The following is an 18,995-nucleotide window of genomic DNA, read 5'->3' on the forward strand; positions in this document are numbered from 1 at the left end:
AGGGAATAAAAATTCAACACTCCTAAAGTCGAACTTTGGGGGAAAAGAATAAACCGTTTGCATGATCTTGAGTTTCATAAAGGGTGTCCCAATAAGAATGCAAGATTTGATTGTTAAATAAAGCATGGTTCTCCGTGGAATAAAATGGACTTCTTAGATGATTTGAGAAGTAAACATTCTGAAATTTTGTATAGAACAATAACCAGACAAATAACTTCCTCGACTTTGATGGTACAGTCATTTCCTTTTGACAAAATTTTCGATGACAAATTCGAGGAAATCAGGCTGTATCTCGTTGATGCAACTTTCAATTTCACCTTTCAATGCGTCAAAGCTTGTGGGTTTGTTGGTGTAAACCTGTGACTTTAGATACCCTCACAAAAATAGTCTAGGGGGGTAAAATTACATGATCATGGAGGCCATTTCTCGTCAGAAAAACGGAAAATGACACGATTTCGACTAGGAAAATGCTCGCGCAAAAGTGATAATGTGTCGATTTTATTATGCTATCGCTTTGTTGAACAGTTATAGACTCCATGATGACTAATTTTGATATGTTTACAATCAATCTGTCAAAGATTGGGCAAGATAAAACAATGCATAAAAAAGTTATGACCCTTTCAAATCTTGCGTTCTTATTGGGACACCCTTTACATGCACAATACCAACCTTACCTATAGTAGAGAGGAAACATTGTGCTATCTATCCAGTCTTGTGATTTGATACTCTCCCACCGAGAAGAGTAAACACTACACACGAGGGTTGTGGTCGTTTGAACCTGGTAACTCTTTGGGTTGACATTCTGAAACGAAATAATATTAGTAATTCACGATTAGGTCTGGCTGGGGGACGTTAAACAGGGAGTAAACCAGCTTAGTCTGGCTAGGGGACTTTAAACAGGGAGGATACCAGCCTGAATCCCTTGCTAAAGAAATAGCAAAGGTTGAGTGCAAAGGGCATCCACTCTTAAAATTTGTAGCCAAAACCAAATGTCTGCCCAAAGCAATCGCCCTAGTTAGGGCTGATTGAGAGGCCGACGAAAAACGCCGACCCCATCTGTACACGGGAAAAGGCGAAGAAGAAGAAGAAGAAGAAATGTATCTCGCACTCACCAGTCAAATGTCAGGAGTTGATCACGTTTCCATTACTCAGCTTCGTATACTCATACTTGTAATCGTCCGGGCCCAACACAGTGGGCTGATACACGGGGGATTTGTACGTGTTGATAATGTGCGGGGCTTCATTGAATTCATCCAGTTCATCCCCCATATGCATTGTGTCTGTGGCCAGGAGGAAGTACTGTTCACTGCGCGTTGGCCAGAGCAGATGAGTCATCATGCAGTAGGCGAGGCAGTCCGCGGAGTATGTTATACCTGCAAATAGAAGATAGATGAAAAGTGTCAGAATGACCGACAGTCCGGAGAGTGTTGACTCCCTCATCAGCTATCTCAAAGCTATCAAGTTGTTCAACATAATCTAGTGATCTAGTCCACCTGAGGAGTCGGCGTGAACGACCTACTACTCGTAAGTAACTAGAGTTAAAGCGGCTTACAGGGGGGGTTTACTGTTCTTTTTCACAAAGAAAGTACTTATGTACAGCCTCCCTCCAAATTGAAAGTGGAAACAGCCTGTGTCTGCATTGAATGCAGCACCCAACTGTTGATGGTGGTCTTTGGTGTTGTTGTTTTCATTAACCAATCAACAATCAATCTTCAGCCAGCCTAGTTAGCTTAGTTGCTTATGTACAGCCTCCCTCCAAATTGAAAGTGGAAACAGCCTGTGTCTGCATTGAATGCACCACCCAACTGTTGATGGTGGTCTTTAATTGGTGTTGTTGTTTTCATTAACCAATCAACAATCAATCTTCAGCCAGCCTAGTTAGCTTAGTTGGTAGTGCGTCTGTCTTGTAAGCACTAGGCTGTGGGTTTGATTCCCACCCAGGGCAGATTTTATCCTGATGGGATAATGTTTGTTCTCGGAACAGCTGGCTTTCTCCTATCCTGTCTTCCTTCTAGGGTTGCCAACTTTTTTTTTTCGGCATATACAGTACAAACTAGCAAAATGGTGAAAAAATATGGATTTCCTGATTTTATCCAGAACAGGAAATTATGGGAATGAGTTCAATCACGGGGTGGCGTTCCCGACCATCGAAGATTCGTTTCCGAAAGGAAAATAGAATTAGAATGTACCCTGCTTATACTGCCAGAATGAGACTGAAAAGTCCCTTTACTTCCGCAGTCTAAACAAGGTCTTATGTGCATATTTGGTACAAACAATAGCTACAATACATTAGAAAAAAAAAAAAACACCAACAGCAACACCACCACCACCACCACCACCAAATACACCTTATCTTCACTCCTTCTCATCATTTGTTTCTTGCCATTAGGTGAAATGTGACAAGCCAGGAGAGGAAGCCTTGCAGGAACTAGCAATGAAAGCAAAGAAGATGGGAGTGACCAATGTGATAATTCACGATGCAGGTCACACTCAGGTCGCGTCTGGTACTGCCACAGTGCTGGGGCTGGGTCCTGCTACCAACAACCAACTGGATGCCATCTCAGGACACTTGAAACTCTTGTAAATAAAAAAGCACGCGCAAGCTTTGCTTCACCTTTTTTACAATCTTTTAAGTAAATGATGTATAGTTTCGTGTCGCATCCTTTTCACATTTGACAGCTACATACCAAATTTCAAGTCTCTAGCTCTTACCGTTTTTGAGATATTTTGTTTACAGACAGACACACACGGACCAATAGCTGAAACTTTGGATTTAGGCTCTAGGGACCTTAAAACGTGTTTTGAGACTAAAAATTGACCATCGAAAATTTGACCCGATTACATTACTTTCCTTCCTATAGGATAAGGAAAGTAAAAAGACTGACTTAAATATTTTACCTATTGATTCCAGTAATTAAACACACATACTCGTATGTAGGTATATTATGTTATGTACCTTATGAATTTGGTGCCCACAAAGCAAAATTTTCAACATCAATTTTTCCAAGGCCAGAGGATCGAACCTAAAATTAATTTGGCGGTAACAAAATGCTATTCACCTTATTCCAAACATAGAGAAGAATGTGTACGATCCCATAGATAAACCATATGAGAAGTATACTGAATGGTTTCCATGACAACTCAATACGTGTCACAGCCCAGCCTTTGGCCAATAAAATGAGGAGGAGCATGAATGTTGTACGTGATAGAATATCAAGGATGTCGCCTAAGCAGGACAGGTTACTGTAGCCCACTCCATAATAGGCATATTTAAGTACATCAAGCAGATTGAAAGCTATACCTGCAGAAGAAAAGTACAATTTTTTAAATCAAATTAAGTAATCATCTCTCGCCTAAGCAGGACAGGTTACTGTAGCCCACTCCATCATAGGCATATTTAAGTACATCAAGCAGATTGAAAGCTATACCTGCAGAAGAAAAGTACAATTTTTTAAATCAAATTAAGTAATCATCTACTAGACAGCTTTTTTTTAACAGGTTTGACAGAGGGAACAACTGTAATTGCTAAGGTCTTACTGTCCCGAAATCAAAGAGAGAAGGAAGACTGGATAGGAGAAAGCCAGCTGTTCCGAGAACGAATTTTATCCCATCAGGATAAAATCCACCCCGGGCGGGAATCGAACCCGCAGCCCAGCACTTACAAGGCATACGCGTTACTGACCAAGCTAACTAGCCTGACTACTAGACAGCTTAGTTGCTTGGAATATAGCATGTCTGTCCTGTAAGCGGTTGCGGGTTCGATTTCCAATCTAGGTTTGATCTTAATCTAAAAATCTTAATCTAGGTTTGACCTCTTACCTACAACTTCTAGTATTAGACTAGCTGTAAATAATTTGGTGACTGGATGCCTCTGATGAGCAACAGCATACAGTTGTACAGGTAACAGTAAGCAATACACAATGAAGAATAAAAAGTACATTTGAGCAGTGTTCTGAAAACAAAACCAGAAAGAAAAAAAATTATTGTACCTACTTCATTATTAGAATATTACAATTTTTTACAGCAGAAAATGATAGCTCACAATATTGGGAATCTGCTCTTTATTCAGGCTTATCTATAGTAATTAGTAATACAAAGGTATTAGTAATACCTTTTCAATCTTAGTAATAGAGGAAGCAAAGAATTTAATTGTCATTTTTTATCAAGCATGAAAATGTGTGACCAACGCTGTGTTTGGAGTTCAGGTTGCACACAGCCTCCTGAAGACAATTGAATAGCTACTGTAATCAAGTAGTGACCAGTGTTGCTGTGTTTGGAGTTCAGGTTGCACACAGCCTCCTGAAGACAATTGAATAGCTACTGTAATCAAGTAGTGACCAGTGGTGGCATTTCCTAGTTGTGTAGGATGAAGTGTAATGCAAGGAACCCATTTATTTAAATGTTCATTAGCAAAATAAATGCACATATTCAATGGAAAAATAAAATTAAAATAGATAATAGAATATGATTTACTTTATTAGGTACCTGGTATATTTTTATATTTACAGAATATACATAAGAGTTACCATCTGTCATTTTTTATATACCTATTTACCAAATAAAAATATGAATCAAAATATACATGAAATCAATATTATTATATTTATGGAATACCTTTTTTCGGCAGCCTTTCCCTAAATTATTTGAGATTAGCATTTCTTTCCATACCTACAAAATCTGGTTATTTTGATGAACAGAAAATTCACTTACTGAAAGAGATGGTGTCAGACTTCACTGCTGAATCTTGCATAGTTACATTTTAGGAATTTGCTACAATTGTAAACTTCAACACCATCTCCTTCAGGAATGAGTCCCAACAGAATTTATACTACAAGTGAACTTTGGGTGTCATGTTCAAAGGTATAGCTTTCAATTCTGTTCTCATGCACAAGATTTCACCTAGAATACACATTACAGTACAAGAAAATATATACACAATCCACCATAGGATGCTGGTTGGGAGAGCATTGTTGTAATAAATACAAAAGAAGACATGGAACACATGAAGTGTGCAGGTAAAGTCCAAGCACAACTTTGTTCTTTGAATGAGAGTCCATAAAATGAAAGACCTGAAAACAGAGTCAAACAGACAGATTAATTTTCACTATTACTATTTTTGACCTAGATAGGTCTTCTCAAAAGATTTGCTCACAAGTAGAATCTATTTTTATTTTATTTTTGTTTAGTTATTTATTTTTCATACTACAGGATTTTTTTTTTTTTTTTTTTTTTTTTTTTTTAAGGTCTTACAACCGTTTAACCATCAGACTGAAACCTATCCCATGTCACCCAGTAGATCGTCACTGTCAATACTCTTTGATTACCGTTACATAATTCTTGGATGAGTGCAGTACCCATGTGTACATCTTACATAGGTAATAAAGAGGATAGAGAACAAGTTTTATTTACAATCGCTCAAAAGATTTGATGGATGGCCTTTTTTAAAACAATAGATTTACCAAGAATTGGTACCCATGTGTACATCTTACATAGGTAATAAAAAGAGGATAGAGAACAAGTTTTATTTACAATCGCTCAAAAGATTTGATGGATGGCCTTTTTTAAAACAATAGATTTACCAAGAATTGGTTACTACTACATCTCTATCAAGTTTGTAGGCACATAGAGTTATCATGAAGTTCACAAGTGGAGAGTGCCCTTGCTAGTTACTACTACATCTCTATCAAGTTTGTAGGCACATAGAGTTATCATGAAGTTCACAAGTGGAGAGTGCCCTTGCTAAATATACCCAGTTAATTTGTTCATCAGTAGTAAACAGAGTGATAAGAAAATGTATTGCTACTTAGATGCTGAATCCTATAGTAATATAGTTGATATAGATACCATGTTACATTTTAGGCAGAAAACTTTAAATTGATCAAAGACAAGGATTAGCCAGTGGCAATAGCTTGATGAAGGTCCCAGCTCCTAATTGATGGATGGACACCTGAGGGTCCTTAAACGAAGTAACTTTAAACTAAAGACATCCGCCTCTAATTCAACTCAGGGGGCCCCAAACAAAATCTTCTGTGTGGGGGAGGAGGGGGGGGGGGGGTGAAAAAGTAAACATATTTCTTTTTTATTGTTATGTAGATTATTTACCCGATATATTTACCGCTTTTAAATTTTCATGCCGCTGTGGATACTCAAACTTCGGTCCGCAGATTACGAGTCCACATTTTTTTTTCACATTTTACCTCTGAGGCTTGATTCGAGCTACTGGGAATGGTTTTTACTCTCTATCTATAACTAATAAGCTAATAACACTTTACTTACTCGTATTTCCTAATCTATCCTCTCGAAAAATGGAATGTGAGAAAGCAAAGAGATGAGCAGAAAACACTGAAACTGTTTCTGTGATAACGAGAAGAAACTGGATTTCAAGATAAGATTAGGGTGTGTCCACACTAAGGGAGGACGTCGCGTTGGGCTTAACAGTGGTGGAGAATGAAATAATAATGAGCTTATTAGGTACAAAATAAACCCACCATTCCACTGGTTTTATTTTTTTATAATATGTAAGTACCTACATAGGTAAATTTCTTTAAAAATAAAATATAATAGGTAATTGTAGGTAATTAATTATACCTACTTTCTTTATTATTTTATAATATGTAGTACAAAAAAACCATCAATTGTTAGGTTTGTACTTTCTATTTATTTTTATTATTATTTTTTTTAATTATTATTTTTTTTTTAGTTACCCATGTACCTCCACCTCTGATTATGAATAAAACTTTGTCGTGGTTTGTAAACAGGTACATGTTTAGTAAAGTATAACATGTGAGTAATACTCGTATGTATGAGCAGTATTCAAAATAAGTAGTGTAGGTAAGTAGGTACCCTAATGTTTAACGTTATCAGACTTTCAGAGCTTTGTAAAAAAAACATTGAATTGAATTTCCAAGAGCATTAAAAAATCGTTTTTTTTTTTTTTTTTTTTTTTTTTTTAATTTTTACTTTTTGTTATAAATATATAAATAAAACATTTCTACTTTCTTTGTATGTAAAAATACCTGTTTATTTCGAAACATCTCATATTTTTCAGAGTAACACAAAGCACAAAGATACAAATAGTACAAAATTTATTTCTCATTTTTGATGCTTTTCCTGTTGGCGGAACAACATGGAAAATTGAATCATGGAAAAAGTCCATAACTTCAGGCTTAGTTGTCGGATCCGGCTTGAGATGGAATGTGTGAACTACTATGTATGTAAACGTATCATTCATGTCATGAGAGAAAGAATAAACAGACACAGGTTTTTCTAGTGCATTTATAAAAACAACAATCTACTGGGAAATCAAGTGCTGACATTATTGTGATAGCTTGGGGAAACAATAACAATGTGTGAGAAGAAAAAGCCAGAGAAGTAAGTTGAAGTCTGAAGAGAGCTGAAGAAAACACCAACACAAATTTTATTGAGGAACAAATTTCCGTAATACGTTGATCATTTATATCAAGCTTTCACCAACCTCAAAGGTACATATATTATTCGAAAGTAACATTCCTGAAATCCCGTGAGACAAGCTAAATAACATCATGATTTGATCATCAGTGTTCTTCAAATATCTAGGGGAACATCTCTGATGCTGACTTAAATAATAATAATAAAATGCCCCTAGTACCAAGTACTCTGTGTCATAGCTGTCACACCCTTGCAGCTTGCAGCTTATGCAGCAAAGCAGAATTTTTCTTATTCCCACAATACCATTGAGCAATAAGCATCTTCTTTAACACCGTTTCCTTTTTTTTTTTTTTTCTTCATCAATTATTTATTTATCTAGTTAGTTAAGGTTCTTCTTAGTGTAATATCCTATGATTTGATCATCAGTGTTCTTCAAATATCTAGGGGAACATCTCTGATGCTGACTTAAATAATAATAAGAATAATAAAATGCCCCTAGTACCAAGTACTCTGTGTCATAGCTGTCACACCCTTGCAGCTTATGCAGCAAAGCAGAATTTTTCTTATTCCTTATTCCCACAATACCATTGAGCAATAAGCATCTTCTTTAACACCGTTTCCTTTTTTTTTTTTTTTTTTTTTTTTTTTTTTTTTTCTTCATCAATTATTTATTTATCTAGTTAGTTAAGGTTCTTCTTAGTGTAATATCCTCTTGGTTCTTGGCATTGCTACATTTTTTCCAGATTGGCATTCTATTTTAATGGCATTAGATCTTTTCTGGGTTCTTTCATATTGTGGGTTTCTAATTAACATAAGTTTAAGTTTCGATTAGTCTTGATTCGGATTAGTCAACTAATTCCTAATGTTAATCTCTAACTTTTTGTTCCAATAGGTCGAATAAATAATTCCAATATGGGCATTCTTGTAATTATTTTCACATCTTATTGGTTTCCATTTTCATAGCTGATAGTTAGTTTGATTGTTGTTCTCAGAATTTTATTGGCCACTCATTATGAGTCAAGATCATAGCAATAAGTGGTCAAGTTAATACTGTTAATAGTTTGACCAAATAACGAAGGCGAGGGTTAGTTGTTATTAAAATCTTTTATCTGGTCTTTTTATTTCTTGGAGGAACGCCTTAAAAACTATACAACATGAAAGTATATGAACATTATTGTGTAGGTATTCCTCATAGGTATTTCTTTCTCTTTAAAGTTTAAACTTCAAGATCTTATGTCTTGTTTGATATTTAAAATGAAAGATAAATACATGGAATATCAACGTTCTAGTAATTTGATAAGTGTTCTGGATTATAATCAGCCATCAAAAGAACTATTCTCATTATAAATATCAAAACTTTGTTATTTCTTACCTACAAAGATCAGAGTTGCCAGCCTAGCTAGCTTAGTTGGTAGTGCGTCTGCCTTGTAAGCGCTAGGCCGCGGGTTCGATTCCCGCCCGGGGCGGATTTTATCCTGATGGGATAATGTTCGTTCTCGGAACGGCTGGCTTTCTCCTATCCTGTCTTCCTTCTCTCCTCGATTTCGGGACGATAAGACCATAGCAGTTAAAGTTCCCTCTGTCAAACCTCTTAAAAAAAAAAAAAAAAAAAAAAAAAAAAAAAAAAAAAAAAAGATCAGAGTTGAATGGAAGACGACACTCTTTGCTAGTCTTCATAGTTCCGTACTTCTTACTTTTTTCAACCGAGATCCCATGTTCCAGAACTTTTGTAGCTGAAGAGTTCAGACCCCTAGTTGTCATACGTTTAACATTTACATAATTCAATCACATCCAGGAGTATTGCGTTTGTTGTTCATAGTTTTTAGGTATTATTTTTTTCCACTGCCGAAGTAACTCCCGAAGTGCTGTTATTTTGGCTATGAACTACATATTACGAGTAGATACAGGTACATTCCCTTATTAGCTATCACAACTTTCTCAAGTTCTTAATTGTGAGTTAGGGTCTTGGTAGCTCTCTCATTTTGACTAAATATAGGTATGTATTCAAATTTTATGCATTAGGACGTGCTCCTAAGTTCATAGTCAAATATCAAACATCTTCTGATTAAATTATTCATAGCGTCACATCATTAATATCATTATACATGCAGCATTGGTTTGCACGTTATTCTAAATTCTCGTATAGGTAGTTATTAGGATAGCCACATTGTAGGTATAGGTTCGAAGTTCAAGATTATTTTGAGTACCTAAAACTTGCTTCTAGGCCACCATAGAGTCATAGAGTACCAGAAGGACTGTGCTCTGAGCTATCTCGTTCTCGAAGGAAAAAAAAAACATTTAGAATGAGGTATTATTTTATTTCTTTTCATAATTTCATGTCAACTCTGGTCAAAAAGGAAATCCTAACTCTGTAAACATTTTTAGAATGAGGTATTATTTTATTTCTTTTCATAATTTCATGTCAACTCTGGTCAAAAAGGAAATCCTAACTCTGTGGTTCCCAATTCAATACATAATTAATGAGAAATATAGCATCTTGAGTGAGACTCGAACACCATTGGTTCTGGTACACCCTTCCATATTTCTATCTTAAGCAAACCTATCTACGTTCTAGCCAGGTCTCAGGTTAGTGGTACTCAGAGTCGCTCCAAAATGTCAGAGGAAGTGTGTGATACATTCCATTCTGTCTGTGTCATAAAACCCTGCCCTGTTCGCATTAGTACACGCTGAAATGGCACGTTTGACCGGTTCCAGTTATTTTATGTGACGACTTTAAAACATTCTTGGTTGTGAAAATAGTGTGTTCCCGTCAGTTCAATGTGTGTTCCATTTTGCATAATTTCTGCAAGAAATACTTGGACTTACATACGTACCTTTATACATACTTACCTTTCCTGTTGAATTCGTTGATAATGATGAAGATCAACATGATTCTTTAGACTTTTCTGTTCGTCTCCTAATATTTAGCTGGCATCCCTCTTTCATAGTTTATTATGTATTTATTAACAATGAATCTGCCATAGATCTGTCCGAACTCCTGACTTTTGCGAGATGAATATTATCAGAAGAGATGATCGCGCAACGAGACTTGGTCTAGAATGAGTAATGTACTTCATCTTATTACAAAGAATGTTTTCCCACACAAACTTCGACATTGTTATCTAATACCAAACTTTCACTTATTCTCTTGAAAGAGTTGAGAACTCCAATCGCACCCTATTAGCCTATTAATAGCCTGGACTCAACAGTCAACAACCCTTACCCTTGGAAGTTGGGTTCATTCTCTTGCTCTCTTGATAATATTTATAAGTGTGAATCGGGCTAAATCCAGATTGCTGTGAGTAAAAAACAAACATTTTGATCGATTATCGCCTTTCACTTTTGCTAAGGGTATCATATCGGACTCTATTTGCTGTTTTTCTGGCGTCAGCTTCTTAAGTCCTATTCGTGTAAGATGAACAATACTGTACTGTCCTTAGTCCTTACAAAGCAGCGTACATCCCGGTTTAGCCAGTACTACGGGAGATGTTAAAGGTAGACTACCATCACGTCACGTGAAGTCATGGGGAGTCAGAAACATGTTGTTCAAAGTTTTCCCATAATATTGTAGGTAATTTCGTTCAGCCACACTACTATCACGTGACGTCCTGTGTTTTATGAAATAGGGCCCTGTTCTTCATTTTTTGAAACTTTAGACGTGGTGATGAAATCCATTCGTTGAACTATTGAAGTCTGATGACTAGGTTTAATGAGTAGTGTTGATAGACATGAACCATGGATGGCATGGAAGATCTGTTAAATATTGGTCCAATGGATAAGACCCTATGTTTACGCGATCTGGCTTTGTTTGTATGGTTCTGAAAAATGATCTTTCTGGAATCCTGAATAAACCAAAATAATCAATCATCAATTCGCCACTTTAAGAGCCTTTTTGATGGGATTTTAAGGAGGTAAATTTCAAAACCATCTTATTTTTATTTTATTTATTTTTTCAAGTGTTTTCAATGGAAATGTTTTTTTAAACGAAACATGAAGTGTCCTCGGCAACCGATTTCAGGCTCTGTTTTTGTTTTAAACCTTGATTCTTCTAAACACAGTAAAATCTGCGTCTTAACCAATAGGACACAGGAAGCTCATGGTTTAGGTTAATGGGTATCTAATATTCTAATGTAGGTATACCGAAATTAAACAAGGACTTAACTTACCGGGTCACTTCATCAAAGTTGGTTACTCCAGGTGAAATGTTCCTGACTTCTAAGAAAAAGTTGAATCACAAATGTGTATAGGCATTTCATATGATGTGTTCTTTAGTTAATAAAATGATGCCCGTTAACAGTGTTGCACAAATCCTCGTTGAACATGTTAAATGCTAAAAAAAAGGGTACAAATTTTCTACCACCCGGTACTTTGCGTTACGTTGTTTTAGCTTATGTAGCTGCATAATCTGTTTAGCATTATTTATGTTTTAATGTCTAGATCTAGAGTTGTAAGCTGCTTCAACAACAATTATAGATCGGAATTACGTGTATACATAGTAAGAATTCATAAAAGCTCCGGCATTCAAATCCTGTACAATCCAATATGGCTATGTTAAAATGTATTACTTATTGAACTTACAAAAAGAAAAAAAAAAGAAAAAAAAAAAAAAAAATATACCTACCTACTATGAGGAAATGAGGATAAATGAGAAGGAAAAGAAAGAACAAAATTGGTTGTAATCCAAATAACAGCCCTAGGTTTAAAGTGGCACAAGAACGTAGTTCAATCCGGGTTGACTTTTACGAACCCTTCAAATCTTGATACAACAAACACTTTGCCTAACTAGGCAAAGGCTCTAAACTTGTGAGTTAGAAGAAATGAGTAGTCATAGCGTCCATTTATCAATAATATGTTGTAATCTTCTTATCAAAGTTGGATTCATACTTTTTTATCAGGCTGAGTAAGCGCAGAAATTTGAAGAATAATCATGAAGGGATGTTGTAGCCTTATCCTCTTATCTGGCGCGAAGCAACGGCTAGTATATGAATAACTCGCACTTCGTGTATGAACTATCAACATCAAATGTAAACATGATAAATACGAAAGTCTTTAAAGACACGATGATGTTTTCCAGACTTGACATGGCATTGTGAGATGCACCAATAGTTTATCCTGTGGTAGCTTGGTATGAATAATTAAACAGCTCGGGTCTTCGAGCTGTAAATGTGTATGATGAGAAAATCCTGATATTTATAGCGGAAGTGACGAGAATGTCTAGCAGTCTTGTTCTTTGTTCTGCATCTTTGATGATATCCTTGGCAAGTTTGCAGATTTTGTAGGCTGCAAAAATTAAAGCAAATAACATGGACGTTAGAGGGGCATTGTGGATTTGTCGAAGCTTGTGTTCAAGTCAGTAACGCAAAAGAAAATGATGAATTCTCCATGAGTTAGGTACATATTTGTATATTTATTTTGGCACCATCATACTTTCCGTTTTCCGTATAAGTTCTCACATCTTTTTTTTTTGGTTCCTCACCTTTTTTCACTCAAATTTAAAATATTCAAATTTCGGGGCACAGTACTGAAACTAAATCCACATATCCATCTGATAAAAACGCGTGAAAGAAATCAAAAATCATATAAAATCTATTGCACGGTTTAACTAACTTCTTGTTGCTTTTCTTGTGCAAATGTTTTAATTAACAAAGTTGGAAACATTAATTGAAAACTTTGACTTATCTTTATCAGTTGTTATTAGATAAGCTTGTCTCGTGATAAGAACTAATTAAAAACTTTTGCCACAAGTCAAAATAATGACTTGTGTAAGTCAACATTAATTATAGAATTGTTTACGTTGCATTGAATTTTATACATATTTTCTCATTATTCTCCATGTTGAATGTTACCTCTGTTTTCTGAACTTCAATGTCATAGTTCCCACTTCTTTCCCTTTTTTCTCTCTCTCCCTCAACACTTAATAGTCTGTACTCTCTATAAACCTACCTACTTCTCTTCAACTCCTATTCATAACGCATACGGTTCATATCTGTCTTTTTTGTAGGAAGGACGTTTTTAATTTTTCACTGGTAAGTTGGCTAAGTAGGTACATGTGCATTTAAAATTATACTAATAACCAGTTCTACCTCTCAGCCCAATTTCGGCAATCCAGTTACCAGTTATCCTATTAGCCTTATTATTGTAGGAAAAAATCAAAATAAAGTAAGTAAACCATCGAAAAATATGCATTATTATCTTCATTATAAATACCTAGGTACCCTGCTAATGTAAAAAAAACTCGCTTTGCAAAAAGGACCTCTCGGGGTTTCTCTCGCTTTGTTTTGAACGTTTCCATTTCCATTATCTCTTGCTTGTCCCTATTATCATTTTCCTTCTGAAAGTGATTTGGAAATCATTTCTTTACTTTCTATGAGGTAATTTAATAAATTTTATGGTTTCATTCGTATTGAACCAGGCCATTGCAATAGCATGCCCGTCATCTATTTGAATCTTTCATTTCTATTTTTGGATTTTCTTCAAATCTATTCGCATATTATGCACAAGTCTTTGTTTTCTTTTCATGCCTTGAGAATGGGGGTATATGACACGCGTTGTTTCAGGCGTCAAATTTTAAATACATGGATCCTGCTGTAGGGTCTTGGTGGTTCAAGGGAAAATCCGCATTTGACGAATGCTCAATATAGACATTATAGGCTTTAGAAGTATGGAACATAAGACCCAATACATATGTCTATGTTCAGTTCACAAATATCTCTTCTAAAGAGTACCCTACCCAGTATAATATGAAGCTGGTTGTTCTCTCATGGCAATTACTTTGATTCAGAATATTCAGATACATAAGTACAAGAGGTATAGTAACAATAAATTCGATCTCTGTTTCGCGTACGCCCTACGTCCCAAGCCATTTTTTCGAACCAATTTCGAATTTACCCGCTCTTCCAACCAGATGTGAACCAATACAGGTTGCCTAACCTGGAAAGGAATCCATTTTTGTGATTTAAATTTTGGGTGTTTCTTTTGATTAGTTTTGGAGGTGGCTCCTGTGAATTTAGATTTTAACAGAGTCCTCAATGGTATTATTTATGTTACTCGAATCCTTGTTACTGTTGTTGATTCAAGGATTATGAATATGACATTATAGCATTATACATAGGTATAGTGCTTTTTTCGTAAACCAATAACCAATGTACTTTAAAAGAACCGCCGCGCCGTGCCCCTATTGGAATTAACTCGGCGGAAGTTTATTCATAGATAAGCCGCCATGGCCTTGTGTGTTTTTATATTTGACACAGCTGTCTATACCTACCTGAACCAAAAACCTAGTGGGGCACCAAATTTTATAGATAACCAAATGGTAACTAAACCATTATCTATGAATTCTATGCCTACATCTAAACAAAATATATCCTCTCCCGTTTTAACGATTTTGCCAAACGTATAGATACCATTTTTTTCATCTTGTATTATTTACTAATGTCTTGACTTCTCTCGCTTTGTTTTGAACGTTTCCATTATCTCTTGCTTTTCCCTATTATCATTTTCCTTCTGAAAGTGATTTGGAAATCATTTCCTTACTTTCTATGAGGTAATTTAATAAATTTTATGGTTTCATTCGTATTGAACCAGGCCATTGCAATAGCATGCCCGTCATCTATTTGAATCTTTCATTTCTATTTTTGGATTTTCTTCAAATTTATTCGCATATTATGCACAGGTCTTTTAGTGGGTGGCCTAACGTCACAATTTTGGCCAAAAGCTGCATTTATTCAGGAAAGCACCAAATTTGGTATGGAGTCTTTGTTTTCTTTTTCTCGGCGTTCCCGTTCGATTGACGTAGAGATAATTTCATCTATTTTACCTATTAGTATTCTATTATTATGTTCTAGTGTAAGTGTCTCTTACTAATTCTAAACCAAAAATCTCCTCTCAAGCTTTCTACTTACCAAACAACTATTTTCTGGGACTCGTCATTACTAAGTTGATCTGTCATACCTACATTTTATTTCATCATCAGCTGGCTTACCAATACTTAGGTGCAACTGGAACTTGAGTCATGGACCTCCAGCTGTCAGTTTACTTTATTATTTATTAAGCTCTGGGAACAATGAGCATCAGTTATCTCCCCGAAATGACAATCTATAGCCTACTGTATTAGAGATAAAGACGCTTTAAGATCTTTTTCCCCCAACAACTGAAGAAAAGATACATTGAGCATTGTTGTGTATTTTTGTAATGTTGCCAAAAAAATTATTTAGTTTAAAGCAAGTAGCGTGGTAATGGTAACGTAATTTGGAAAAGAAACGTTCGTTTTTTAGGAAAATGAAGATAATTTAGATTTTAAATATGTATGTGAGCCAAGGTTAGGCCTGGGTCATTGTCAAAAGAACGGACAAATGAAAATCATATTGACATCTAGATTTTTGTTGGAAAATGGAGTTAGTTTTTTCAACGTCGGAGTCGCCTGTTTTCTTCATTTCTTGAAGTTTAAACTGCAAATTAAGCTCTTTTTTGTTAACAGCTCCTACGAGTTTTCCTATTGAAAAGAAATGCATTTTCATTTCCAACTTTGAGATTTATTTTAGGTACATACCTACATTGAACTTTCTTTCTTTAGATTCCGAATGTGATATGAAAACTTACTTATGTGCATCTGTAAGTTGAAAATCTTTTGAATCCTCCATCCGATTAGACAAGTGAAATTTGTAGGATAGTATTATAATCGACGGGAAGGAGTCTCTGATATAAATTTTGCTTCTGGAGCCCTTTAGTAATCCCATAATAGACAGAACACAGATTGCAGTCTTGTTTGTAAAACTGGTCAAAACTATGGGATAAATGGGATAAAACCGTTAGTTACCAAATAGTCTGTCTACCTGCTTCGTGGGGTCTGATAATATACGTATAATTACGTGTAGGAATTTCCGCACAATCCATACTTGAACGGGGACACTGAAAGCTAGAATCTAGGTCCCTCGTGACATTGTCCCTACTCCGTAAGAGGTTACCAAGTCTGTTTCTTTGTCATAACCGTTGTCAGTTGTTAATGCGTGCCACCAAATTGTTAAAACCTCAACCGTACAGGGTGTGGACTTGGGTAGAATATCTGTAACCAGTGTAACCTGGTTAAGTCACTAGATAGTTCTTGATAGTGGATATTGAGCTATGGAGATGGAGAAAACTAAGCCTGGTAAACACGCTACGATGTGTCTGCAGATCTTTACAGATTCAACGTGTGTACGGTTTCGCGCAGACATGTCTGATCTGAATCTGACCCTAAACTTGCAGTGCCCTTCTACTACCCGTAAACTTATACCGTTCACAGGTTCGCACGTATGATCTGTCAAAAAATGATTGTAAGACCCAAGTTGGAAGGAAATTATGCAGCCAAATCGTAGCGTTTAACCATCAGGCTCTGTCAAAAGACGGTTGTAAGACCAAGTTGGAAGGACTTCCAACGTGTGTACGGTTTCGCGCAGACATGTCTGATCTGAATCTGACCCTAAACTTGCAGTACACTTCTACTACCCGTAAACTTATACCGTTCACAGGTTCGCACGTATGATCTGTCAAAAAATGATTGTAAGACCCAGTTGGAAGGAAATTATGCAGCCAAATCGTAGCGTTTAACCATCAGGCTCTGTCAAAAGACGGTTGTAAGACCAAGTTGGAAGGACTTAACATCAGACTGAAACCTATCCCATGTCACCCAGTAGATCGTCACTGTCAATACTCTTTGATTACCGTTACATAATTCTTGGATGAGTGCAGAGGTTTTCTCACAATATCTCGTTTCCGGTATTTTTTTGTGAAGAACAATGAATTAGAAAGTTTTTTGTATTTTTATTTCTTACATTTTATACATTTACACTTTTCTTCTAGGATGTACCGTTATCCCGTAATGGTCGATCCTCTCCAACATGGATGAGTGCTCCCTCGCATAATGAATGGAAATATTGGAAATCTGCGTAGTTTTATGTGTCAGCTCTACTTTACTGGTTCAATTGATATCGAGCACAGAATATTAAAATGTATTTATAACTGTGTGATGCATATTTTAAAAACGTTCTAATTAATCAAATGAGCATCTTGAATGCTCAAGTAATGAGAGCTCATTGCTAAATTATTATAATGAGTTTTCTCATTTGAATTTATTTTTCTTATTGAAAATTTGTAAAAGGCATGGTTCAAAGAGTTCATGTTTGCGGTGGGTTCTAGTATCTAGTACTTGAAAGAATTATTCGATTTTGACCCCTGATAACTTTTCTTCTTAGCAAAAATTTACCTAAAAATCCAGTCCCTGTTTGAGCGCCATCTTTGGTTAGGTACTATCAGCAACATAAGAAAATACTCGTTTATTTTCTGCAATCTCAGTTTGATGCAATGCTTTATTTACCCTTGAGTATACCTGCAAACATGTTTGTAATAGATCACTTTCTAATCGTTAGGAATGTTGGTATAAAAATAAGGGGCCAGATCTCACAACTTGTAAAGCCTCAGGGCTTGAGGAAGTGTGTTACCAGAATACCTCCAAGTGTTGAACTTGCAGTCACTAACCCTGTTGGTGCCCAGTGTGTCATTAGTTCATTACCTAGTATCAGCAAGCTATGTTCTTTTTATACACGGGCCAAGTCTACAGTCTTATGTTAACCCCATGTTGGTCCATTTCTGCACGTTTTTTGCAGTCTGTTGCCTTCGCAGACTCCCGAAGTTCTTGCTGTTCTTGCAGTTCTATGCTGTAGATCTAGTAAAATATGTTTAATTAGAATATGTGGTAGAGCGGGAATTTGGCTAGTAATTTTGATTTCGAAACATATAACATTCGAAATCAGTAGACTTCTAGACGGAATTAAATTTTGACTGCATCTACAGCACGTTTGTTGTAATTGTAAAGAAAGACGATTCTTTTCATGCTCAGATGAAAACAATGATCACAGAAACTCCTAAACACAGCTTATCATTTGATTCTATCGGGTAATACGGTTTAGTTTTATATCCGTAAGAATAATCGATTATAATTGAAACCTTGTAAATATACAGTCCTGTATCTACTTGTGTAGGTCATTTGGATTCAGATTGATTTGAAGATCTGATTGTTTCAACAGGGTGTATTGATGTTCAAAAATGATTGATAGCGGATACTCGGATACCTCTCAACAACTATTGTAGGGATACCGAAGTAAATATTTTCGTCCGCTTCAATTTTATAATTTATATGTGAATAATCTTGTGAAGTTCTAGATTCTACGTAAACCGGAAGACGAAAGACCAACCCTTATTGACCTGGTATCAGCAAATCTCATCTACTAAACATCCGTACGGGATAAAGTTAGCTAAAGATCATACTCGTGATAGGGTGTGTAGTTCCTGGAATTTTTAGTGTACCAGCTGTAGCACTGATGCAGAACCTAATGGATCTTCAATGGGAGTTGCATTGGTACAGAACCTGCTGATATGATGGATTACGGATTGACCCCCAGCTTTATCCACAAGTGTGACGTCTTCTTCATGTGAGATATCTGGAAAGGTTAGACGTTCGAGTTCAAGTAAATAGACAGATTTCGCAACGCATTTTTTTTGGGGATCGGGACGATGCTCGACGAGTTTTGGTTTCTGCGCATGACACACATTAT

The 18,995-nt window shown here is 36.0% G+C and overlaps 3 protein-coding genes across 5 annotated transcripts in view; 2 read left to right on the forward strand and 1 right to left on the reverse strand.

Annotated features, from left to right (window-relative positions):
• The window catches only part of LOC103524193 (peptidyl-tRNA hydrolase 2, mitochondrial), a 15,819-nt gene extending 13,181 nt beyond the window's left edge, over positions 1–2,638 (forward strand). For all 3 annotated transcript variants that reach the window (XM_026833333.1, XM_017449520.2, XM_026833334.1), the window contains one exon: positions 2,390–2,638. In XM_026833333.1, coding sequence (XP_026689134.1) covers positions 2,390–2,584 — 195 coding nt within the window. In that variant the 3' untranslated portion in view covers positions 2,585–2,638. The remainder of the gene's footprint in view (positions 1–2,389) is intronic.
• Positions 1–18,995, forward strand: part of LOC103524210 — a 47,333-nt gene that overhangs the window by 14,690 nt on the left and 13,648 nt on the right. The gene's annotated exons all lie outside the window — the stretch shown is intronic.
• On the reverse strand, positions 3,343–10,297 carry LOC103524208. The gene is made up of 4 exons (XM_026833292.1): positions 10,258–10,297; positions 4,841–4,899; positions 3,820–3,952; positions 3,343–3,428 (listed from the first exon to the last, which is right to left on the reverse strand). The coding sequence occupies exons 1-4, from the start codon at positions 10,295–10,297 to the stop codon at positions 3,343–3,345; spliced, it is 318 nt and encodes a 105-aa protein (XP_026689093.1).

The sequence above is a fragment of the Diaphorina citri genome, unplaced genomic scaffold (assembly GCF_000475195.1).
Source record: "Diaphorina citri unplaced genomic scaffold, Diaci psyllid genome assembly version 1.1 scaffold88, whole genome shotgun sequence".
Taxonomy (NCBI): Eukaryota; Metazoa; Arthropoda; class Insecta; order Hemiptera; family Psyllidae; genus Diaphorina; species Diaphorina citri.